Source organism: Geotrypetes seraphini, chromosome 16, assembly GCF_902459505.1.
Source record: "Geotrypetes seraphini chromosome 16, aGeoSer1.1, whole genome shotgun sequence".
In the NCBI taxonomy this organism is placed as follows: domain Eukaryota; kingdom Metazoa; phylum Chordata; class Amphibia; order Gymnophiona; family Dermophiidae; genus Geotrypetes; species Geotrypetes seraphini.
This window is the reverse complement of record NC_047099.1, coordinates 52894158-52920391: the sequence shown is the minus strand read 5'-3', so window position 1 is coordinate 52920391 and position 26234 is coordinate 52894158. Positions and strand designations below refer to the sequence as shown.

General features: G+C 45.6%; 1 protein-coding gene across 1 annotated transcript in view; it reads right to left on the bottom strand.

Moving 5' to 3' along the window:
- The window catches only part of LOC117350019 (A-kinase anchor protein 8-like), a 72178-nt gene that overhangs the window by 38180 nt on the left and 7764 nt on the right, over positions 1-26234 (bottom strand). The window contains exons 2-6 of the mRNA XM_033923890.1: positions 25820-25852; positions 24624-24687; positions 19263-19728; positions 18675-18801; positions 2410-2444 (exon numbers count right to left, since the gene is read on the bottom strand). Coding sequence (XP_033779781.1) covers positions 2410-2444; positions 18675-18801; positions 19263-19728; positions 24624-24687; positions 25820-25852 — 725 coding nt within the window. The remainder of the gene's footprint in view (positions 1-2409; positions 2445-18674; positions 18802-19262; positions 19729-24623; positions 24688-25819; positions 25853-26234) is intronic.

Below are 26234 nucleotides of genomic sequence, written 5' to 3'. Positions count from 1 at the left end.
GACCCCTGAAAATAAATAGGTATCATACTCATTTGGTAGCAAACCACAGGCAACATCATCATTTTAATTGTTTGAACTCTTCCCCACCAAGAAATATGTAATGGGTTCCATTGCTCACATAACTCCGTAACTTTTTTTAATACATATTTTTCATTTTCTTTTACAGTATCTTCAATTGTTTTTTTTACTTGAATGCCTAGATATTTAAATCCTTCTTCTTTCCATATGAATGGAAAAATATCAAATAATCCTTTTACACAATAAACATTCAAGGGTATAATTTCAGATTTATTCCAATTAATTTTATAACCTGAAAATTTGCCAAACTTATCAATTAATTCCAATAAAGAAGATAAGGTAGACTCTGGGTTTCTCAAATAAAGCAAAATATCATCCGCATAAGCCGAAATTTTATATTCCATATCTGAATATGGAATACCTTGTATCTCCCTTGTTTGCTGTATTGCTAACAATAAGGGTTCTAATACAATATCAAATAACAAAGGAGATAACGGACAGCCTTGTCTAACTCCCCTCTGTAATTGAAAACCATCAGATATCTTATTATTAATATTTAGTCTTGCAATTGGGAAGCTATACAAAGTTTTTACCATTTGTATAAATCCAGAACCTATACCAAACCATTCTAAAGCCTGATACATAAAATTCCATTCTACTCTATCAAATGCTTTTTCAGCATCTAATGAAACTGTAAAAGCAGGTTCCTCCATTTTTTTTGATAAGTTTAGCATGTGAAATAATAGTCTAGAGTTATTGGAGGAATGTCTTTTAGCAACGAAACCCGTTTGATGCATATCTATAATATGTGGGAGAGCTTTGGCTAATCTCAAAGCCAAAATTTTCGCTAAAAGTTTATTATCAACATTTATCAAAGATATAGGCCTGTAGTTCGAAACCAAAGTAGGATCTTTATTTGGCTTAGGCAAAACAATTATTATTGATTCAGCCATAGTACCTTTTATATTTCCTTTTTTAAGTTGTGTCTGATATAATTTTAATAAATGTGTGGAGAGGATATTTTGAAATGTTTTATAAAATTCTACTGTATAACCATCACCACCTGGAGCGGATCCAACTCTAAGAGATCTCAATGCTGTTTCTAATTCTTTTAATGATATAGGTTCTTCTAAACTTCGTTTTATATGATCAGGAATCTTAGGTCCATTAATTAAATCTAAAAATTTTTTTCCATCTTTTTGTTTCTCCAAATAAGGTTCGGAAGAATATAGATCCTTATAAAAATTTAAAAATTGTTTTAAAATTATATTTGTTTGATTTGTTATTATACCATTATCATCTTTTATTCCATTAATATTAGTTCTCCTTTTTTTTGCCTTAAGATAATTTGCCAATAATTTTCCCGCCTTATTAGAATTTCCATAATACACTGTTTGTTTGGAAAACAAATCTTTTCTTATCATTTTTGAAGTTAATTCATTATATTTACCTTTTGTTTTCAAAAGAGCTTGTAAAACTTCATATTCCCATTTACTTTTATTGATCATGGCAGTGTATGGTTTTTAATACAAATGTGACACATTGAGATCTAGTACCAATACGAGGTGTTACCAAAGTTTGGGGAATGTGAACAGTGCATGTGAACTGGAAATAGTATGTCCTTCCGCCGCTAGAGGTATCTAGCAGTATGCTTTGTGAATCAGTGTGCCATCGGGCATGCAGCTGAGTGGTTGCATTGTTTTGTTCTATGTGATTTTGTAAGGTTGTGTTTTAGTGACTCTGTGGATTTCGATATGACAGATTTTTAAAAAAAAAACTGCTGCTGGGTGGGTGGGGAGAGAATAAATTTATGTATGTAAAATTACAATTGAACGAATTTCAAGAGATGTGTAAAAGTTTCAAATGATGTAATATTGTGTACTTGATATAAGATGAGAAAATGAAAAGAATTTGGGGAAAAAAAAACAACAAATGAATAAAATAAAAAAATTGTCATTTGTAAATGGGTCTCTACCAGAGCCTTTAATTCAGTAGCATAATTAAATGAAATAATTATTTCTGAAGTTTATAGGGATGGGCAGGGACGGAGGGGATTCATTGCGGGGATGGGTGGGATTTCTGTCCCCGCGAAGCTCTCTATGATGGAGACAGAAAAACTGAAGAAACAGTGCTTTATATAGAGTGGAGGATCACAATTGTTTGCTTTTTCTCCATCTGCTGGTAGTGAAAAAAGATTAGGAAAGACCCTAGCCTAATCAATCATGAACCAGCTTTCAGACTGATTATCCTCAAAGATACAATGGAACGATTAAAATGTTGGGCATAGGTGGTGCTCAACCAAAATAGTAGGGACATTCTAAAGACCTAAGAATGCAGTTCAGCTAAACTGAACATAAGAGAATTTCAATAATTTAGCTAGCAGTTACTTACAGCTTTGGACTCTTTTTCAGTATCTCCTCCTTTATCTGAAAAACAGATAGAAAACAGGCATTAAGCATGAGAAAAATATGTTTCTACCCAGTTGAAAATTTAGGCATCTACCTTTATACCACACAGTGTTAAGAAACTCAGGTTGTAAGATGAAATGTGGCATTATAGAAGGAATATTCTTCAGTCATGAGTTTGCATGAACTCTGCCCTATATTTTAAACAGTCTTAATAAACTGTCAAATGTATATATAATATTACTATTATTAATTTTCCCCGGAGACAAGCAGGGGCTATGCAGGCACACTTGTTGGTGAACTCTGACTGTGAGGTGCCCTTCCCTAACTATAGTAAGCTTTAAAGCTTACTGAGCATGTGCAGATGCCCTAGTCCTCAAGCCCCCCCCCACCCCCCCCTGGTAAGTTTTTTCTTGACCTGCTCCTGTTCAGTCGCAGCTCTCCCCTTCTCTTCTCAGAAGACAACAAAGAAGAAATTAGGTTCTTACCTGCTAATTTACTTTCTTTTAGCTTCTCCAGACCGGTATAGGTTAATCTTACAAGTGGGTATATATCTCATCATGACTAGCAGGTGGAAACTGAAAACAAAACTGTGGAATAGTACATAATAGGTACCTTCCCCTATTCCTGTCAGTCAGCCGAATAGCCAAGCAAAATTAATAAATTGCAACAGAAATAAATACTCCGAACAGGAATAATAACGAACATATCCAAATGATGTTGGATAATGCAAAGGAGAGATCTCAGAAAGCAAAGGTCCCCACAGCTCGCCGGCTAAGCTAGCCGAGCCACAGCCGCTGTTCTTCAATTTTTCCTGGCCATAGAAAAATACTAGAACCCACAGAAAAAAACAAAGTTATTCAGGCTATTCAGGAGGGGATCCCTGAATGGAAAGTCTTAATAATCAGTATACTCTGGAGTTCTTATGCTTTTAGGCGGATTTCTTGGGACACCAAGCCGCTCAGTGGTATAAATTGATATCTGTCCCATTATTTTTTATTTTCAAATTTTACATAAAGTGTACAAAATATTAAAATACAATTGATAAATACATAGTATCACTTTTATATCTAATACATTATATATCTAAATTTGTTTTTCCCCCTCACCCTTCCCCCACCCTTTTATTACTTTAATATATTTTTACTTTTCAAATTTTACATAAAATGTACAAAATATTAAATTACAATTGATAAATACACAATATTATTTTTGTATCTAATACATCATATTCTAAATATATTTTTATCCCCTCTCCCTCCCCCCACCCTTTTATTATTTTTCATTCATATATATTGATATCTGGATTTATGAATAAAAAAACCAAAAAATGGTCTTAGAGACATTTGGAGCATTGAGATTAAGTATCAAATTTCTGCATCTCAATGGCCACGAATTTGGTCTTGGAGAATGAGATGTACAGTGTCTGCATCTATGAAACAAACTTGGTTATTTTTGTTACATAGAGCATTATGGACTCCTGTTCGTTTACAAAAGTTGGATAGCTCTAAGTCCAATAGATGCTGGCACTGTAATCTGGAAGCAGGGATCTTAGATCATTTAATATTTTACTGTCCCTTTATCATGGCTTTTTGGAAATCAATTTGGTCTCAAGTAAATTGTTTATTGGAAAACCATGTAGCTCTATCATATGAAACTATTCTGTTTGGTATGTTAATGAGAACAAAGAGTCAAATATCATCAAGTAATAAACTTTTACTGATAATGACAGGAATTGCCATGCAACAGATCACCAGTAACTGGAAGAATTACAACAATCTTAGTTATAAATTGCTTTGCAGAATGGGAATTATAACAATTTAAAAAAGATCTGGGGGTCATTGGCAAATTATTGTAATGATTAGACATTTTTCACTGATAGTATATTTATACATAAGGGGGTGGGGGATGGTATAAATTTCATTTTAAAGGTTAATCATTTAATAAGTTTATAATATTTATATGATATTTGATTGTAATATTTTAAGGGAAGGGTGGGTGGGGAGGGTTTAATTTATGTATTTATGATAACATTAGTAAGAAATTCAAGTGATGTCAAAATATTTAATGATGTAATATTGTGCACTTGTTGTAAGATGATAAAATGAATAAAGAATGGAAAAAAAGAAAAAACAAAAAGTGCATGCGCAACAGCCACAAGAACATCACGACAATTGACAGGGTGGAGACCTATACCGGTTCTGGAGAAGCCAAAAAGCACAGTTACTTACCGTAACAGGTGTTATCCAGGGACAGCAGGCAGATATTCTTTACACATGGGTGACGTCACCGACGGAGCACCGGTATGGACCTTTTTAACTAGAAAGTTCTAGTTGGCCGCACCGCGCATGCGCGAGTGCCTTCCCGCCCGACGGAGGAGTGCGTGGTCCCCAGTTAAGATAAGTCAGCTAAGAAGCCAACCCGGGGAGGAGGGTGGGACGTAAGAATATCTGCCTGCTGTCCCTGGATAACACCTGTTACGGTAAGTAACTGTGCTTTATCCCAGGACAAGCAGGCAGCATATTCTTTACGCATGGGTGACCTCCAAGCTAACAGAGAGGGAGGAGGGATGGTTGGCCATTAGGAGAATAAATTTTGTAACACAGATTGGCCGAAGTGACCATCCCGTCTGGAGAAAGTATCCAGACAGTAGTGAGTAGTGAACGTGTGAACTGAGGACCAAGAGGCAGCCTTGCAGATTTCCTCGATGGGCGTGGAACGGAGGAAAGCCACAGAAGCAGCCATAGCTCGGACCCTGTGGACCGTGACAGCACCTTCCAGTGAAAGACCGGCCCGAGCATAACAGAACGCAATACAGGCAGCAAGCCAGTTGGAAAGCGTCCGTTTAGAGACAGGATGACCCAGACGGTTAGGATCGAAGGTCAGAAAGAGCTGAGGGGACGAGCGGTGAGCCCTGGTACGATCAAGGTAGTATGCAAGGGCACGCTTACAATCCAGCGTGTGCAACGCCTGTTCCCCAGGATGATAATGGGGTTTAGGGGAAAAGACAGGCAACACAATGGACTGGTTGAGGTGAAAAGCCGAGACCACCTTGGGAAGGAATTTAGGATGGGTACGCAGAACCACCTTATCATGGTGAAAAACAGTGAACGGTGGATCGGCGACCAGTGCATGCATTTCACTAACCCTCCTGGCAGAGGTGATGGCAATGAGGAAAAGCACCTTCCATGTTAGAAGTTTGAGCGAAGTTGTGGCAAGAGGCTCAAAAGGGGGTTTCATGAGGGCTGATAAAACCACATTCAGGTCCCAGACGACAGGAGGAGGCTTCAGAGGTGGTTTGACATTGAAGAGGCCTCTCATGAACCGGGAAACCAGTGGATGAGCCGTGAGAGGTTTTCCGAGGATAGGCTCATGAAACGCAGTGATGGCACTGAGGTGGACTCTGATTGAGGTAGACTTGAGGCCAGCCTCGGACAGAGAGAGCAAATAGTCCAGTACAGTTTCCACCGCTAATGAGGTGGGATCGGATGATGCAGGAGACACCAAGAGGAGAACCTGTTCCACTTCTGATGGTAACATTGGAGGGTGGCCGGTTTCCTGGAGGCATGCAAAATGCGACGGACAGGCTGAGACAGATTCTCTGGAGAGGTCAGCCCGAGAGAAACCAAGCTGTCAGGTGGAGCGAGGACAGGTTGGGATGTAGTAGAGACTGATGCTGCTGTGTAAGTAGAGTAGGAAACACAGGAAGAGGAATGGGCTCCCTGGAGCTGAGCTGGATCAGGAGGGAGAACCAGTGTTGGCGAGGCCACCGAGGAGCGATGAGAATCATGGTGGCTCTGTCCCTGCGGAGTTTGAATAACGTCCGCAACATCAGAGGCAGTGGAGGAAAGGCATAGAGGAACCGATCCGTCCAGTCGAGCAGGAATGCATCTGGGGCCAGACGATGAAGAGAGGAGAGTCTGGAGCAGAACTGGGGCAGCTGATGGTTGTGAGGAGCTGCAAAGAGGTCCACCTGAGGAGTGCCCCAGAGAGTGAAGATGGAGTGGAGTGTGGGAGGATCCAAGGTCCACTCGTGAGGTTGAAGGATGCGGCTGAGATTGTCGGCCAGGGAGTTCTGTTCGCCCTAGATATAGACAGCCTTGAGGAAGAGACTGCGGGCCGTGGCCCAGGTCCAGATGCGGATGGCCTCCTGACAGAGGAGGGGAGATCCGGTGCCGCCTTGCTTGTTTATGTAATACATGGCGACTTGGTTGTCTGTGCACAGGAGAAGAACCTGAGGGTAGAGAAGGTGCTGGAAGGCCTTGAGAGCATAGAACATGGCTCTCAGTTCCAGGAAATTGATGTGATGTAGACGCTCTTGAGGAGTCCAGAGACCCTGGGTGCGCAGATCTCCCAGGTGAGCTCCCCACACATAGGGGGAGGCATCCGTGGTGATGATCCTCGAGTGAGGGGGCAGATGAAAGAGGAGACCCCTGGAAAGATTTGAGGAGTTCAACCACCATTGAAGAGATTGCTGAAGAGACGGGATGAGAAAGAGGATCCGTGGTCTGTGACCATTGGTTGGCCAGAGTCCATTGAAGTGTCCGGAGGTGGAGTCGTACCAGAGGAAGCACATGGACCGTCGAGGCCATGTGACCCAGGAGGATCATCATATGCCGAGCAGGAATAGAGCGACAAAGGAGCACCTGACGGCAGAGATGGAGCAGGGTCCGTTGGCGGTCGGAGGGAAGAAACGCCCTCATCAGAGTGGTGTCGAGAACTGCTCCAATGAACTGAAGTCGCTGTGTGGGAAGCAGATGCGACTTGGGGTAGTTGATCTCGAATCCCAGGAGATGGAGGAAAGAGATGGTGTGTTGAGTGGCTTGTAGCACAAGCGGAGACGTAGGTGCTTTCACCAACCAATCGTCCAAGTAGGGGAACACCTGGAGGTTGTGAGACCTGAGGAAGGCCGCCACCACAATAAGGCACTTGGTGAACACTCTGGGCGATGATGCGAGGCCAAAGGGTAGCACTTTGTACTGATAGTGGCGGTGCTGTACCTGAAATCGGAGGTAGCGACGTGAAGTCAGATGGATTGGAATGTGAGTGCAGGCCTCTTTGAGGTCTAGGGAACATAGCCAGTCGTGTTGAGAGAGAAGAGGGTAAAGCGTGGCCAGGGAGAGCATCCTGAACTTTTCCTTGACCAGACACTTGTTGAGGTCCCTGAGATCGAGGATGGGACGGAGGTCTCCCATCTTCTTGGGTACCAGGAAGTAGCGGGAGTAGAATCCCTGACCCCTTTGGTCTGGGGGAACTTCTTCGATGGCATTGAGAAGAAGGAGGGATTGGATCTCCCTCAGGAGGAGTGGAGTTTGGGAGGAATGAGAAGCAGACTCTACGGGAGGATTGTCTGGTGGAAGAGTCTGGAAGTTGAGGGAGTAGCCGTGGCAGATGATGTTGAGTACCCACTGGTCTGATGTGATGACCTCCCAACGGTTGAGAAAAATTGTGAGGCGGCCTCCGATAGGTTGAGGAAGAGGCACCGAGGATTGGAGACTGGCTATGCTCTGGAGAAAAGAGTCAAAAGGGCTGAGATGGTTTTGACTGCGGGAGAGGCTTGGCCGGTTGGTGAGACTGAACGTGCTTGAGATTGGTGCTGCTGACGTGGTCGGCAAGGCTGTTGATGCTGAGATGGGTTGAGGGGTCTGGCCAAAAACCTGCGTTGGTAGGAAGACTGCTGTTTGTAGGGGCAAGCAGGTGGAGTCTTCTTTTTGGGTTTGATCAGGGTATCCCACCTGGTCTCGTGTGCCGAGAGTTTCTGGGTAGTTGAGTCCAGGGACTCCCCAAAGAGTTCATCACCAAGACAAGGTGCGTTGGCTAGGCAGTCCTGGTGATTGATATCAAGGTCAGAAACCCTCAGCCAGGCCAAGCGCCTCATGGCGACAGCCATGGCAGAGGCTCGAGAGGTCAGTTCAAAAGAGTCATAAATGGATCTCACCATAAATTTCCGGAGTTGGAGTAAGCTGGAAATTTGCTGTTGAAAAATCGGGATCTTACGCTCAGGGATGTACTTTTGGATGGAGGAGAGTTGTTGCACCAAAAGCTTCAGATAGAAGAAGAAGTGGAAGGTGTAATTATTAGCTCTGTTGGCAAGCATGGAATTTTGATAAAGGCGCTTGTCAAATTTATCCATCGTTCTGCCTTCTCTGCCAGGAGGTGTGGAGGCATAGACACTTGAACCCTGGGTTTTCTTTAAGGTGGACTCCACAAGGGATTCATGGGGCAGTTGAGGTTTATCGAACCCCGGGATAGGAATGACCCTGTACAAACTATCCAGTTTTCGAGGGGCACCCGGTACCGTGAGGGGGTTTTCCCAATTCTTGTAAAAAGTTTCCCGTAAGATGTCGTGTACGCATAACTTTAAAAATTCCTTGGGAGGTTGTTCGAAGTCCAGGGCGTCAAGGAAAGCCTGGGATTTCTTAGAGTCAGACTCTAAAGGGATAGATAGAGCTGCCGACATTTCCCTTAGAAATTTTGTGAACGAGGACTGTTCAGGTTTGGAACTGGTATCGACCATCGAGGGTTCCTCGTCTGTTGATGAAGCCTCATCATCGGTACCGGGTGGGGATTCTTCCCATAAGTCCGGGTCCCTGACGTCGGTGTGCACGGGGCGGGACGGTGGTGCGGACGGCTCAGTGTGGCGAGTCTTAGAGAGAGATTTGCCAGAGCGCATCAAGACGGTACCGGGGGAAGAAGACCGGTGCCGGTCCTGGTCACGGGGGGACTGTTGTCGGTCTCGATGTCGGGGAGGGTCTGCATCAGAGCGGGGTTGCACCGGAGGATGAAGTGGTTCAGCCGCGAGTACCGGCATGGAGGTGTTCAATGGTACCGATGGTGTCGACACCGGTGGTATGGTGCGAGGCTCGGGCCGGTCCGGTACCGGAAGGAGCGGGGCCAATATTGCGGGCAACAAGTGCTGGAGTTGCTGTTGAAGTTGTTCCTGCAATTGACTATGGAGTATGGCCGCATGCGGTCGTCCAGAGGAGGCACCGGTACCGCTTTTTTCTTTTTCGGTACCATAGGTGCCGTTCCATGCCCCGGCGATGAAGAGGCCGATGACGAGGCACTCACCGAGATCGGGGCGGAGCGTTTGCGGGGTCGGCGTGATGCCGGGAGGACCGGCGTCGCCGGTGTGGCAGGAGGGCGCTCAAGGGAAGTGGAAGGCTTCTTAGCCGGCTTACCTGGTGCCAGCGACCCCGAGGATGGATCAGGCGGAAGTACGTTTTTTAAGAGTAGCACAGCGGGTGCAGGTGTCAGCCCGATGCTCTGGACCCAGGCACTGTAGGCACCAATTGTGCGGGTCAGTGAGAGAGATCGGGCGTGCACACCGCTGGCACTTCTTAAAGTCCGGCTGAGGGGGCATGAAGGGAAACACGGCCTCCGCAAAATCAAAACCGGAGGCCTGTATGGTGGCAACAGGCCCCGCCGAGGCCGGCCTGAAAAATAAAAGAAAATAGAAGTTTTTTGTTTTTACAAAAAAATAACGAAAAAGAAACCCGAAGGGAAAAAGAACAAAAAAGGAAGAATTTCGCGAGCGGGAAGGCAAAATCTGAAATTTCAACGGCCGTTGAAACACATGCGTCTTCTTTGCTCCGCGGAAACGAAGAAACTGGGGACCTGCTCTCCTCCGTCGGGTGGGAAGGCACTCGAGCATGCGCGGTGCGGCCAACTAGAACTTTCTAGTTAAAAAGGTCCGTACCGGGGCTCCGTCGGTGACGTCACCCATGCATTAAGAATATGCTGCCTGCTTGTCCTGGGATAAAGCACAGTTACTTACCGTAACAGGTGTTATCCAGGGACAGCAGGCAGATATTCTTTACGCATGGGTGACGTCACCGACGGAGCCCTCGGTACGGACCTTTTTACTAGAAAGTTCTAGTTGGCCGCACCGCACGTGCGCGAGTGCCTTCCCGCCCGACGGAGGAGAGCGTGGTCCCCAGTTAGTATAAGCCAGCTAAGAAGCCAACCCGGGGAGGAGGGTGGGACGTAAGAATATCTGCCTGCTGTCCCTGGATAACACCTGTTACGGTAAGTAACTGTGCTTTATCCCAGGACAAGCAGGCAGGATATTCTTTACGCATGGGTGACCTCCAAGCTAACAAAGAGGGAGGAGGGATGGTTGGCCATTAGGAAAATAAATTCTGAAGTACAGATTGGCCGAAGTGCCCATCCCGTCTGGAGAAAGCATCCAGACAGTAGTGAGTAGTGAATGTGTGAACTGAGGACCAGGTGGCCGCCTTGCAGATTTCCTCAATGGGTGTGGAACGGAGGAAAGCAACAGAAGCGGCCATAGCTCTTACCCTGTGGGCCGTGACAGCACCGTCTAGTGACAGACCGGCCCGAGCGTAACAGAACGCGATGCAAGCTGCAAGCCAGTTGGATAGCGTTCGTTTAGAGACCGGTCGACCCAAACGGTTCGGGTCGAAGGTCAGGAAGAGCTGAGGGGACAAGCGGTGAGCCCTTGTACGATCAAGATAGTAAGCCAGGGCACGCTTGCAGTCAAGACTGTGCAATGCCTGTTCCCCGGGATGCGAATGGGGTTTCGGGAAGAAAACAGGCAACACAATGGACTGGTTGAGGTGAAAAGCTGAGACCACCTTGGGGAGGAACTTTGGATGGGTGCGCAGAACCACCTTGTCATGGTGAAAAATAGTGAACGGTGGATCGGCAACCAGTGCATGAAGCTCACTGACCCTCCTGGCAGAGGTGATGGCAATGAGGAAAAGCACCTTCCATGTCAGAAATTTGAGCGAAGTTGTGGCAAGCGGCTCAAAAGGAGGTTTCATGAGGGCAGTCAAAACCACATTCAGGTCCCAGACGACTGGAGGGGGCTTCAGAGGTGGTTTGATGTTGAAGAGGCCCCTCATGAATCGGGAAACCAGAGGATGAGCCGTGAGGGGTTTTCCTAGGACAGGCTCATGAAATGCCGTGATGGCACTGAGATGAACTCTGATAGAGGTAGATTTGAGGCCTGCGTTGGACAGGGAGAGCAAGTAGTCCAGAACAGTTTCCACCGCTAAAGAGGTGGGATTGTGATGATGACGGAGGCACCAAGAGGAGAACCTGGTCCACTTCTGATGGTAACATTGGAGGGTGGCCGGTTTCCTGGAGGCGTCCAAGACGAGACGGACAGGCTGAGATAGATTTCCTGGAGAGGTCAGCCCGAGAGAAACCAAGCTGTCAGGTGGAGCGAAGACAGATTTGGATGTAGTAGAGACTGATGCTGCTGTGTAAGTAGAGTAGGAAACACAGGTAGAGGAATGGGCTCCCTGGAGCTGAGCTGAAGCAGGAGGGAGAACCAATGTTGACGAGGCCACCGGGGAGCTATGAGGATCATGGTGGCTCCGTCCCTGCGGAGTTTGGATAAAGTCCGCAACATCAGAGGTAGAGGAGGAAAGGCATAGAGGAACCGATCCGTCCAATCGAGAAGGAATGCATCCGGGGCCAGACGGTGAGGAGAGAAGAGTCTGGAGCAGAACTGGGGCAGCTGATGGTTGTGAGGGGCTGCAAATAGGTCCACTTGCGGAGTGCCCCAGCGAGCAAAATGGGAGGATCCAAAGTCCACTCGTGAGGTTGCAGGATGCGACTGAGATTGTCGGCCAGGGAGTTCTGTTCGCCCTGGATATAGATAGCCTTGAGGAAGAGACTGCGGGCCCTGGCCCAGGTCCAAATGCGAAGAGCCTCCTGACAAAGGAGGCGAGATCCGGTGCCGCCCTGTTTGTTTATGTAGTACATGGCGACTTGGTTGTCCGTGCACAGGAGCAGAACCTGAGGACAAAGAAGGTGCTGGAAGGCCTTGAGAGCGTAGAACATGGCTCGTAGTTCTAGGAAATTGATGTGATGTAGACGCCCCTGTGGGGTCCAAAGACCTTGGGTGCGTAGGTCTCCCAGGTGAGCTCCCCATGCATAAGGGGAGGCATCCGTGGTGATGATCATGGAATGCGGGGGCAGATGAAAAAGAAGGCCCCTGGAAAGATTTGAGGAGTTCAACCACCATTGTAGAGATCGCTGAAGAGACGATGTCACAGAGATGGGATGAGAAAGAAGATTCGAGGTCTGTGACCACTGGTTGGCCAGAGTCCATTGAGGTGTCCTGAGGTGGAGTCGTGCCAGGGGAAGCACATGCACCGTCGAGGCCATGTGGCCCAGGAGGACCATCATCTGTCTGGCAGAAATGGAGTGATGAAGGAGCACCTGACGACACAGGCGGAGCAGATTCCGCTGACGGTCGGAGGGGAGAAACGCCCTCATTAGTGTGGTGTCGAGAACTGCTCCAATGAACTGAAGGCGCTGTGTGGGAAGCAGATGCGACTTGGGGTAGTTGATCTCGAACCCCAGATGGAGGAGAGAGATGGTATGATGAGTGGCTTGTAGCACAAGTGGAGACGTAGGTACTTTCACCAACCAATCGTCCAAGTAGGGAAACACCTGGAGGTTGTGAGACCTGAGGAAGGCCGCCGCCACAATGAGGCATTTGGTGAACACCCTGGGTGATGAAGCGAGGCCAAAAGGTAGCACTTTGTACTGATAATGGCGATGGTGCACCTGGAATCATAGGTAGCGACGTGAAGTTGGATTGATTGGGATGTGAGTGTAGGCCTCTTTGAGGTCCAGGGAACATAGCCAGTCGTTCTGAGAGAGATGAGGGTAAAGCGTGGCAAGGGAGAGCATTCTGAATTTCTCCTTGACTAGACACTTGTTGAGGTCCCTGAGATCGAGAATGGGACGTAGGTCTCCTGTCTTCTTTGGAACTAGAAAGTAACGGGAGTAGAATCCCCGGCCTCTTTGTTCCGGAGGTACTTCTTCGATGGCATTGAGAAGAAGGAGGGATTGGACCTCCCTCAGGAGGAGGGGGGTTTGAGTTGAAAGAGAAGCAGACTCTACGGGAGGATTGTCTGGTGGAAGAGTCTGGAAGTTGAGAGAGTAGCCGTGGCGGATGATGTTGAGGACCCACTGGTCCGATGTGATGACCTCCCAACGGCTGATGAAGATGTGGAGCCTGCCTCCGATTGGCTGAGGAAGAGGCAATGAGGGTGGAAGACTGGCTAAGCCCTGGAGAGGAGTCAAAAGGGCTGAGATGGTTTGGCAGGAGGAAGAGGCTTGGCAGATTGATTAGACTGGGCACGAGCCTGGGTGTGCTGGTGTTGGCGGGCCCGCCTAGGTTGCTGTGAAGGTGGATTGAGCGGCCTAGCGGAGAACCTGCGCTGATATGAGGTCTGTGGTCTGTAAGGACGAGCAGGTGGAGCCTTTTTCTTAGGTTTTATGAGAGTGTCCCATCTGGTCTCATGGGCAGAGAGTTTCTGCGTGGTGGTATCCAGGGACTCTCCGAATAATTCATCACCAAGACATGGGGCGTTGGCTAATCGGTCTTGATGGTTGACGTCCAGATCAGAGACCCTGAGCCAGGCCAGGCGGCGCATAGCCACAGCGATAGCAGATGCACGGGAGGTGAGCTCAAAAGAGTCATAGATAGAGCGCACCATAAATTTTCTTAGTTGAAGCAGGCTGGAGACGTGCTGCTGGAAAAGTGGAACCTTATGCTCTGGCATGTACTTTTGCATGGCGGAGAGTTGCATTACCAGATGTTTCAGGTAGAATGAAAAATGGAACGAGTAGTTGTTTGCCCTGTTGGCAAGCATGGCATTCTGGTAGAGCCGCTTGCCAAACTTGTCCATAGTTTTGCCCTCTCTGCCAGGAGGGGTGGAGGCATAAACACTGGAGCCCTGAGTCTTTTTTAAAGTGGACTCTACCAGGAGAGACTCATGAGGCAGTTGGGGTTTATCAAATCCTGGGATTGGAATAACCCTATAGAGGCTGTCCAATTTACGGGGGGCCCCAGGGACAGTCAGTGGGTTCTCCCAATTTTTATAAAAAGTTTCCCGTAGGATATCATGCACGGGCAACTTGAGGAACTCTTTGGGAGGCTGATCGAAATCCAATGCCTCCAGGAAAGCTTGTGACTTCTTAGAATCAGATTCCAGTGGCAAAGACAAAGCACCCGACAACTCCCTGAGGAATTGAGAGAAGGAAGATTTTTCAGGTCTCGATGTGGTATCGGGTGCCGAAGGCTCTTCGTCCGACGACGATGCATCCTCCTCGGTACCGGTAGGGGATTGTTCCCATAGGTCCGGGTCTCTGACATCGGTATGTACGTGTCGAGAGACCGGAGTGGAAGGCTCGGTATGGTGAGTTTTAGACAAAGACTTGCCTGAGCGTACCGAGACGTTACCGGGTGATGCAGACCTGTGTCTGTCTCGGTCCCGGGAAGTACGGTGCCGGTCAGGGTCGTGGGAAGACCGGTGTCCTGCTCGGTCCCGAGGAGGATCGGTCGTCGTCAAGGCCATAGTCTCGGCATGGGAATGGAGATGTGGTGCCGAGAGAATGGGCATGGAGGAGTCCATAGGTACCGATGGAGTGGATACCGGTTGGACGGTGCGGGGCTCGGGCCGGTCTGGTACCGAGAGCAGCGGTGCCAAGATAGAGGGTAAGAGCTGCTGAAGTTGCTGGTGGAGTTGTTCCTGCAACTTGTCCTGGAGGATGGCCGCAATGCGGTCATCCAGGGGAGGCACCGGAACCACTTTTTTCTTCTTTGGTTCCATGGGTGCCGCTCTACACTCCGGCGATGAGGAGGCCGATGACGAGGCACTCACCGATATCGGAGTGGAGCGTTATTTGGCTCGGCGTGGAGCCGAAAGGACTGGTGTCGTCCCCGAGGTGGGAGGGCGCTCAAGGGTGGAAGGCTTCTTAGCCGGCTTACCTGGCGCCGGAGGCGCCGATGTCGTCTCAGGCGGCGTCGAAGTGGTCGGTGCCGATTTCGACGGTGCCGCAGATGAAGAGGTCGAATCCATAGTCGGGCCGGTGCCGAAAAGTAGATTTTGTTGGATTTGACGATTCTTCAAAGTGCGTTTTTTAAGAGTGGCACAGCGGGTGCAGGAGTCCGCCCGATGCTCCGGTCCCAAGCACTGCAAGCACCAGTTTTGTGGGTCAGTGAGGGAGATCGGGCGTGCACACCGCTGGCACTTCTTAAAACCGGGCTGCGGGGGCATGAATGGGAACACGGCCTCCGCAAAATCAAACCCCGAGGCCTGGATCGTGACAACAGGCCCCGCCGGGGCAGGAACGAAAAATAAAGCAAAAAGAAAAGATTTTTTTTTTTTTTTTTTTTGTAAATTGAAAGAAAAAAGCACCCGAAGGTGGAAAAACCGAAAAAATAACGCGAGCGGGAAGGCAAAAGGAGGATTTCAACGACGTTGAAAAACACACGTCTTCTTCGCTCCGCGGAAACGAAGAAACTGGGGACCACGCTCTCCTCCGTCGGGCGGGAAGGCACTCGCGCACGCGCGGTGCGGCCAACTAGAACTTTCTAGTAAAAAGGTCCGTACCGAGGGCTCCGTCGGTGACGTCACCCATGCGTAAAGAATATGCTGCCTGCTTGTCCTGGGATAAATAAAGTTATGTTATAGGAATGGCAATCAGAAAAACTATCCCCCTCACCTTCCTTTATTTTGTATTATTTTGGGAAAAATGATTCTTACTCATTACAATAAGTTGTTAATGGCCCCCACACATCTTGAAATTTCCTTTCTGAATAGATATTGTTCTTTCCATCTTATAAATATGTCACTGAATTCCACCAAAAACTATAATTCAATCTACTCCAATTTTTCCAGTTAAATGTTATTTGTTGTATGGCAACTCCTGTAAGAATAAGTAAAAGCTTATTGTTATTGGCAGAAATTTGGCTCTTCGCCCTCATAGACATGCCAAATAAAATTGTATCATATGATAAGGCCCCATGATTTTCTAAAAGACAATTTACTTGGCCCCAAATTGATTTCCAAAAATTCAAAATAAAAGGGCTATAGAACAATAAATGATCTAAAGTTACTTGAATTGATTAGATCAAAGAACCTTGATGTATGTGCTATGTGATATTTTTGTTTATATAATATATTGTGATTGGATAGAATGATAGGGGTGCGAGGGTGGAGGTTAAATGTGATTATTTTATGTGCATTTTGAAAGAAAATCAAGTGATGTTTATAAGTGCAAATGTTAATTTGTGATACACTTGTAAGTTGTAAAATGAATAAAGATTTATTTAAAAAAAAAAAAAAATAGATGACAATAAAAAATCCTTTTCACGTCTGAAATAAGTCTTTATTAGAGCCAAAAAAAAAAATAAATAATGAATGGCAATCAGAAGCTGACCTCATAAAAACCCATGAAAGGCCGACAAGACCGCCAGCTGAACCCGGAGAGAAGACAGAGCCAGGCCCCTGTCCAGGCCATCCAGCAAGAACTCTTAAGATGTTAGTCAGGGAAGAGCAAAGAGAGACCACGCCACGTACCCCACACCAATCCTGCACATAAGCTCGAGAGGGTCCAGAGAAGAGCAACTAAAATGGTTAAGGATTTGGAGGAGCTGCAGTACAGCGAAAGATTAGAGAAACTGGGCTTCTTCTCCCTTGAACAGAGGAGACTGAGAGGGGACATGATCGAACCATTCAAGGTACTGAAGGGAATAGACTTAGTAGATAAGGATAGGTTGTGTTCACCCTCTCCAAGGTAGGCAGAACGAGAGGGCACTCTTTAAAGTTGTTTAAGCCCTCCCTCCGACGTCAGCGCTGACATCGGGGAAGACTTCCAATTGGCTATGTGTGCTGCAGCAGGGCAGGCAGGAAATGGAAGACGAGCCTCGCAGCAGGGCAGGTAGGAAAATCAGATGAGCCTTGCGGCATTGAACCCCGCGGGATCCCTGAGAGCACGAGGGGCATCCCCACGGGATCCCCGTGACCCTAGGTGGCATCTCTGCAACCCTAGGGGGCGTCCCCACGACCCAAAGGGGGAACCACGGGATTCCCGTCGACCCCGTTTCCGTGCAGCTCTCTAGTCCAAATGCCGCTGGCAAATCTGTGAGAAACCAGGGGAGAGGATCATGAGGCTGCAGCTGAGCCCGTGGGAATCCCCTGTGATGAAGACACTGCTGCGAGGCTGGATACTGAAGCCTGCTCAGCGGGACATGTCAGAGTGGTTGCCAACTGTGGAGAGGGGGGGTGTTTTGCCTCTGAACCATTGGGAGTCTTAGCTTTCTCCCTTCTTGGAGGCACCACCATAGCTGAACCTTTACGATTCGTCAGTTTTGGGGGCTTGCACTAGCCTCCCCCACTGGAACTGAAGCGGGGCCCTGAGGGGAGGGAGCCAAGACAGCTGTTTTGCCGGAATTTTGTTTTTGCCGGCGTTTAGGTCGAAGGCACGGACATTGTAAGAAAGAGTCTTTGCGATCCTAGCTGTGTGGGAAGTGCTGTACACAATCCAAAAATACCAGCTGACTTCCACACACAAACCAATCAATGGGTGGGGGGGGGGGGAGAGATTTCCCCCTTTTTGACAACCGTTGTTAACTGGGGAGGAAAGTACTTGCGGTTTGCTTAACAGTCACTCGTACTGGGGAATTCTTTTAATTTTTGTTTTTTTACAGTATGCCCTAAGAGCTGGAAACCAAGGTTTTGACTTTAAAAAGCCTTTTTAAAAAGTAATGTGTTTTTCTCTGAAAAGGGAGACAGCCGCGACTGTCAAGGAGCGGGTCAGAAAAAACTAGACAGGAGGAGGTGAGTGGGCTCAAGGAGTAGGCAGTCCTGCACATACTCAGTTGGAGACCACCAATCAAGTGGGGTTGCATATCCCCTGCCTGTGTCCGGAGAATATAGCAATGATCTCATCATTCCTGACCAGTCATCCATTAGTAGTGCGTAACTGTAAAATTTTAGAGTCCTCTAGATTGACGCACTGCTCTTACCAAGAATCGCCCTTGACGATTTCCATATTGATGGAACTGGAATTTATAATAGGCCAAAGACTTTGTAGCCAATTCGTGGAGTTCTTGAAGGGCATACTTGGCAGCCAGCAACTGAGATTTAAAGGAGGGCGTAGGAAGGCAGCCATATAGTTTTCACGTCACTTGCTTGTTTTTCCAACCGCAAGATCTCTCGATCCTGGGCCCTCTGGGTGAGCTATTATCCATCAGTGAACTGTGCCAGAATGGAGAGGTTCCTAAAGTATTTTTCATTCCCCTACATACAAGCTGCATAAAGCTACATGCCCAAATTTGTTAATGTGATATTTCCTCTCACTGGAACCTGGATGCTGTTACTGAGTTCCCAATTCCATGTTAGCAAGTTCTCACAATGAAGAAATCAGAATTCTCAACTTCAAGCACTGTACTGGGTACCCAGATCAAACATGTCTTACCTTTCTCAGATTCAGAGTTTGCAGCATCCTTTCTAGCCACTTTGCTTTCAGGCTCATCGGTGTTGTTGCTCTGCTTCCTCTTGGTCCCTGCCACAGTGTCCTTCTTCCCTTTCTTTTTCTGCTGTGACTACAGAATTGGGAAATCAGTTTCAACTGCTGTTCAAGGGAGAATACTCCTTACACATAGACTTCATAGCTATAACCCACATTCAACTATAAGTGTTATTTAAAGCATAAGAGCTAGCTATTTCCTCAACTAAAACAAAAGCATACATTTTCTAGGCAAACGTGTTTAGGTTTCATCTTCTCTTCTCTAAGTATCTTTAAGGATTTTAGTTTTGCAGTGTGCTTTCCTAAATTTTAGTACATCCTCACTAGCATGGCTGTTATTCGGGTAGACCCTGAATTATAATTACACTAACCCTCCTTGAAGAATAAGATGCCAACCAAGAGCATCAATTAGGACTTATTATGCATTCAGAGAATGGGCCTGGATTTGCATCTGCTTAGCAAGGGACAGCCTGGCTTTGTTGAGCAGAGCATCTGTACAGGAAATACATGGGGAATGTTGTAGGCAGAGGTACTTACTTTGTCTCCGTCCCACATTTTCCAGTTTTTCCTCATTTGCTGTTTGAAGGCGTTTCCAAAGTTCATGCTCCCAGAGAAACCTCTCTGTCCCTGAAACATGTTGTGCTCAGGGTGAACTTTCTGGGAGAAGAGGGATGGGAGTCGGAAGAAGCCGGAGGCACCAGGGCCCCGCCCTCCCTTTTGCTTTAGCGGCTCATTCCTTTGTCCGCCCTTGTACCCGGAAAATGATGATGCCATGGGTCTCTTATTTCGCCCGTCTCTGGCCCAGTTCTGGCCCCGTTGGCCATAGTTGTCCCATGCTTTGTTCTGGAACTGGTCCCTGCTGTTCCCGTAGGAGCTGTCATAGCGACCTTCATAGGCAGTCATGTCCTGGTCATATCCAGCCTCACTGTAATTGTAGCCGGATCTGTACAGATCACGGTTGTTCAGTGAAGACCTTGAGTCGTAGGACTCATATGAATCATACCTGCAAGAGTCGCACAGCAAGCAAGGAATCCAGTCAGTAGCAAGTAACGCATCATGTTAGAGCCTGCCGAGAAATGGCAGCAAAGATTGAACAAAATAATGTAAACGTTAACTGCTATAATAAAGACTTTCATCAGTTTTAATTTACATTATATAAAAAGGCTCAGAGGTTTCACTCAACATGGGAGTTTTACCTTGTGTGATAAACAGTCAGAGGTGAGAGGGAATGGCAAAGTGCTGCAATTAAGTTCCACTTCAGCTTGGAACTGGACTTTTCTTGTGGTTCAGACTTGAAATTTAAGATTTGAGCAGTGGACTGAATACCCCAGAGCCACTACTGCTCATTTTCATGGCATTACTAGATATACTTTCTAAACCTCTGTTAACTGTCAAGACATCTGAAAAACATTCCCAAGCTGAGCAAGCGCTATACTGTACTGGATACCAGTTACAGCTTTGAATTTATCATCCCAAACTCTAAATTTGTTCCCATGCAACTTGTAGAATCCAATTGAGTAAGGTGTGCAACACAAGATCCCCCAACTTATAAAACCGCAAAGTAAACAAAGAATGTAAAGAAGGGGCTGATTAGAAGGTAAAGTATTAATACCCCTTCAATATATTTAAATACATGGAACTCATGTTCTGTTTTGAAGTCTCGGCTGCAGAGAAAATTAATCAGTTTCCAACCCAAGAGAAAAGAATGTTTTTATTTCCATGGCATACATGAAATTTACACCATAATTCCCTTAACATATCTAGGGCAGTTTTGAAGAAACCTGCAAGAGAAGCTGAAAATTAAACTTATAATTCATACCAAGACAAAATTAAAAGAATTCTGTTTTTCACAGCAGCATCTCCCACTGTAAGTTATTATAGGCCAGACACACTAAAGTTGTCATCCTCCAACTGTGTACAAAGGTAAACTGCTTAGAATATTTGGTTCAAGAAAATAGTACTATTTAACCTGATCTGCAACCATATCATTTAAATACAGATCCAGTATCAGAAGGGTGTGCAACAGAGCAACAGCAAATGGTTCAGTGCAGTTTCCAGATTCAAACTACAGATTACTACAAACTACAGTTCCCTAAGATATGGGATCAAAAGTCAAGCTCCTTAACTTCTACCCCCCCCCCCCCCCCCCCAAACTAAAGTTACAACACCTCACAAACCCTGTGTCATGCCTGCACAAGTTCCTGGAAACAACTTTGGAGAGAAAGTAAAGACATCTCAGATAAGACCACTTTAGACAAGAGAACTAACAACATATCTTCTGGACCATCCATTAAAAAACAAAACAAGGCAGTAACTGCTGAAAGCAGAATATTGAGCTAGATGGCCACTGGTTTGACCCAGTATGGCTGTTCTTATGCTTTAACAAGCAATATCCTCTGAACTTCTAGCATTCCACCGATATCGCTAGCAACCCAGCATCAGAGGAAATAAACATTTTCTAGGGTCTAGACCCCAAAACTGAGCCAGTTTTTATAATGGGTTAATACACTATACTACATCAAAACACAGCAAACTCATAAGCCAATGATGGTATTTTTCATTTATTAGGATTTATTGACTGCCTCTTCATGAAGAGAATCACTTAAAGTGGTTTACAAAACTTTGATTATTAATTAGGCATCTGTCCCAGCAGACTCACAATTTAACTGTGGTACCTGGGGCAATGGAGGGTTAACTGACTTGCCCAGAGTCACAAGGAGCATGCTGGGATCAGACTCAACCCCATGGTGCCAAGGTAGTAGCTCTTATTAGGCCACTCCTCTCCTGCTGCAGGTCATGATCCACAGCATCCAAGATATGAAATAACTCCTTTCCACATAAGACCCAGCAAACAGCTTCCAGACCAGCAAGTCATCTTGAAAGCAGAAGTGGTAACCCTTCTGAAAATCATGCAGTTGAATGGGTCACTGTTTACAAAGGAAGGGCTTCTACTTATGGTTCTTCCTCAATCCCAAAAGGTTCAGAGGACTACCACCAATCTGATTTATGGGGCACATCAACAGTAGTATGGGGCCTTTTTACAGAAGTTTATCAAGCATGCAGCATGTGAATTAGCACATGGTTAGTGCATGATGCAGTGGCATGACAGTGTGCACTAATTTGTGCATTAGCTGCAGCTGAGTTGGTTACATATATAGAAAAAGATGTGGCCTGCACACTGCAACTAGCACATGGTACTTTCCGTGCACTCTTGTACAGTTAGCATGGGCACACAGAGTTTAGTAAGAACATTTCTGTGCAGTAACCTACAGGGGATATGCTGGACAAATCCAACAACACATTAATTTTTGCGATCAACACTTGGTTAAGTACAAAAAAAAAAAATCTTACTACATTTTAATAAAAGACCTCTTAAGTTTTCCATTTTAAAATGCATACAAAGAAAAATACTACAGATGTCACTTTATACACAAGACAGCACCGAGTTGCATATAGTCAGATTGGAAGTAGACTGATCATAATTAATTTATTGTTACTTTAAAACAGGGGTGTCCAACCTTGGCCCTCACCAGTTTGGGTTTTCAGGATTTCTCCAATATGCATGAGCATGTCATCGGAAACGGATGGGAAGCCAAATACAATTCAAACTCCTCTTACTTACTTACAAATGCACTCACTCAGCTGCCCCTCACTATCTCTCTTCATTTATCTTCCCTTATGATCTGCCCCCTCCCTGTGTGCTCCACTGGTAAGTCCTTCTCCTATCTGTGCCCTTCTCTTCAACTACCAACTCCACACTCTGACCCTTCTGCCTTGCAGCGCCATATGCTTGGAACAAGCTACCCGAATCCCTATGGCGGGCTCCATCTCTGCCAGTGTTCAAGGCCCAGTTAAAACCCACCTATTTGAGAGTGTTTTTAACTCCTAACCAGTGTTCCCTCTAAGCGGGCGGGTGTTGTGAGCAAAATTTTTTCACTGTGAGCTAAAAATATCGGGCGCCAGCAAGTTATGAGCCAAATAAATATGTTGTCAAAGTTGCTGATACATGAGGACGACGTATTCAAAGGAATTTTAGGCCTACACGCTAAATTAAATAACGTTAAATAATATTTTTAAGAACACAAAACAACGCATTAATTCTTGAAAGTACAAAATTCTTTATTTTTTTTTTTTTTCCAGAAAAACTCAAATTTATTTTAAAACAGCTGTCACTAACACTACCAAGATTATCAGGGGGGACTGGGAGGGAGGGGAAATCTAATTTGAGGCAAACTGTTTTAATTTTTCAGAGATTGTTATAACATGTACTCCAAGCATTAGAAAATATAGCGAAAATGTTATTTTTTTGCATTATAATGTTCTTTTGCCAAAAATCAACTGACATCCATCTGCCTTCTGCTCTCTCTCCCTTCTTCTCACTTCCATCATCTGCCCCTTCTCTCTCTCTCTCTCTCTCCCCCCCCCCCCAACTTCCATCATCTGCCCCCCTTCCCCTCATCTTTGTGGGTCACTTTCTTTCCCCTGAGGGTGGCTCATGTCACAGGGGAAGCTTTGGCCGAGCAGAACCGCTTGATTGACAGTGGAACTTACTTGATTGATGTCGATGCTGGGGCCCGTTGCCGTTTGAAGGAAAAAAAAAAAGGTGGAAAAAAGGAACCTGTAAAGGCGAGAGGAAGGGAAACCTCCAGGACAGCTGCTTTTTGCCCTCCTTCAGCGGCCCAAGAGTTCAGACCAGCAGCGGCAGCTCTGTATGCTTTTAACTTCGGCATAGAGCTGCCCCTAATCAATAGTTTAGCGCGGTTTCATGAGGCAGCCTCGGGGCCTTTGATAGCCGGCCCGCTTCGATGATGCGATGTGGGCCGGCCTAGCAAAGGCCCCGAGGCTGCCTTATGAAACCGCGCTAAACTATTGATTAGGGGCAGCTCTGTGCCGAAGTTAAAAGCATACACAGCTGCCGCTGCTGGTCTGGAGGTGCGGAGACAAGGCAGGAGTCCCGGCACAGCGACTGCAACAGGAAGTTGCAAGTCAGCTGACGCCGGCCTTTCGTTGCGGCGGGGACCGAATCCTTCGCGGACCGGCAAGATTTTGTTTGCGGACCGGCGGTTGAAGAACTGTGCTCTACACTGTGTGCGCTGTGACGAGAAACTTGTGCGCTGCGAGGTAATATTTTGTGCGCCTGCGCACCCCAGCGCAGCTTAGCGGGAACACTGCTCCTAACTCCTCTCACCTTGGGTTCTGCATCCCCAACCTTTTATGTCAAGTCTGTCTGTCCAAGTTAGACTGTAAGCTCTTCTGGGCAGGGACTGTCTATAAATGTCAAAATGTACAGCGCTGCATACGCCTTTCAGTACTATACAAGTGATAAGTAGTAGCAGATTTATTTGAATACAATGAAAGCAGTGCATGCAAGTAGATATCATGCAAATTCGTTGGGGAAATCCTGAAAACAGATGTTGGACAACCCTGCTTTAGAAGATTTTCATGTATATTCCATGCTATAATTTTTGTTCTCCTGCTCTTCTCCGATTCTGCAAGTTTTGGTAATAAAATTTTATACATTTTTAAAATAAATAGAAAGGTATGTAATATGTTCCAACAATCAACTGAAGTTTCAAAGTTCTAATAACTAAACTCCTGTGAAAGACATAGGATACTCTACCATGAGAGAACAGGTTTTATAGCATTCTAGAAAACCATCAAGGATCTGTTGTACAAATGGTTTTACACACTTTTCTATAGAGGAAAAAAAATTCAGCACATACAGAGTGAAGTCTAACTTTAAAACCTGAAGACTATTGCTTATCTGTCTCCCTGTATCGTAGCATGGCCCCTACATTGCATTCAACCTAAATGCTGCTAATTGTAGCTACAGCAACCAGCGATAGTGCTAATGGAAGCATTTAAATTTGATTCAGAAATATAAAGATATCATCATACCCATAAGTGCCAGTAGTACCAGACTCATCCTGACCATATCCATAGCTATAATAGCCATCATACTCTGAAAAAGAAATAAGGGATGAAAGGACTAACACAAAAGTAAATATCAAACAGCAGTGATTAAGATATTTGGATTGTCAAGCAGACACAGGGATTCTTCAAACTAAGGGGCCAAAAACTAAACTGGCATGAAAAATTCCTCATGCCTCTAGAACAAACCATAACTCTAGACTAGACATATCAAATCTGGCCCGCCAGCCAATTACCACTTTGCACTGAAGCTGGCTCGCCAGCCAACATTAAAGCAGCCTGCAGGTCAGCTGTAGCGATCCTAGCAGGCTGCCGTAGCCTCAGCAGTACATTCCTTCTGCCGTGGTCCCCTAAGTCAGAGGAGGGGCGTGACCGCGGCACAGGAACGTGCCGCAGAGGCCGATGCAGCCTGCTGAGGATCGCTACAGCTGACTGGCAATTCACTGCAGCCTGCTTTAATGTCTGCCAGCAGGCCAGCTGAGTTTACGCTGGAGTGAATATGGGCCTGGGTTAGATTTGTATATTTGTAATGTAGCTTTTCACAATGATTCAATTATAGTAAGCTCCCATTTGATACATGCAACCCATGTCTTAGCTCATTGTTTTATTTTTGCACAGAGGGGGGGTGTCTGAAGAGTGGGGAGTGGGTGTTTTTGCATTAACATGCTCTAATAGTCTTGGCTATGGCTCTTTTAGACCCAATGATTGTGACAAACCAAGAGATACGAAAGCAAGTATGGAGGAGGACCTTAGACTGACTTCTAAAATACTTTATCTTTAACTTTCATGGTTGTTCTAGTCTTTTTCTTGGCACTTAGTCCTCATGCCCAGGTTTAAAACAAGTTTATTTTCTGTTTTGTGATTACAATATGTCATTTTTGAAATGTGTATCATATCAGAGCTGACTGGCTTTATATCCCAAGGACTAAATTGGAGAATCCCTGGTTTTGAAAGTAGCACCATCAGGATAGGGATGAGAAGCATTAATTATTTTATTAATATTCTATATATATATATATATATATATATATATATATATATATATATATATATATATATATATATATATATCTGTATTCAGTGCAGATGAATATCTTCAAAACATACTAAGTGAAGAAAATACAAAAAGCATCACATGAACAGAAGCAATTTTTTTTGTTTACCTAATCTTGACCCAGAATCCCAATTTCCGTAACCTAGAAAGAATTTAAAAAACAGCAGTTAAACTTAGCAAAATACATTGCTTTCTGCTCAGTTATTGTACAGAGCAGCTGACAGATCTTGAAGTGCTCAAGAAACATTTCAGAGCCAATAGCACAAAAGGTCCCAGCAAAAAGTATCAAGTGGTTGCATAGAAATTCAAGGGTAACAGCAATTTATAAAATACAGCCAGAAGAAAAAAAAAACAAAAAACCTCACTGTGCTCACCTTCCATATGCAAATTATGAGAAAATCAGACCCAGTAGGGCAAGCTAACTCAAATCTTCCGGGCAAAAGTACTCAAATTCACATCACAAATCATGTAATCGCTAATCAAATCAAAATATTTTAAGACCGCCTAGTTTAAAAAGACCAGAA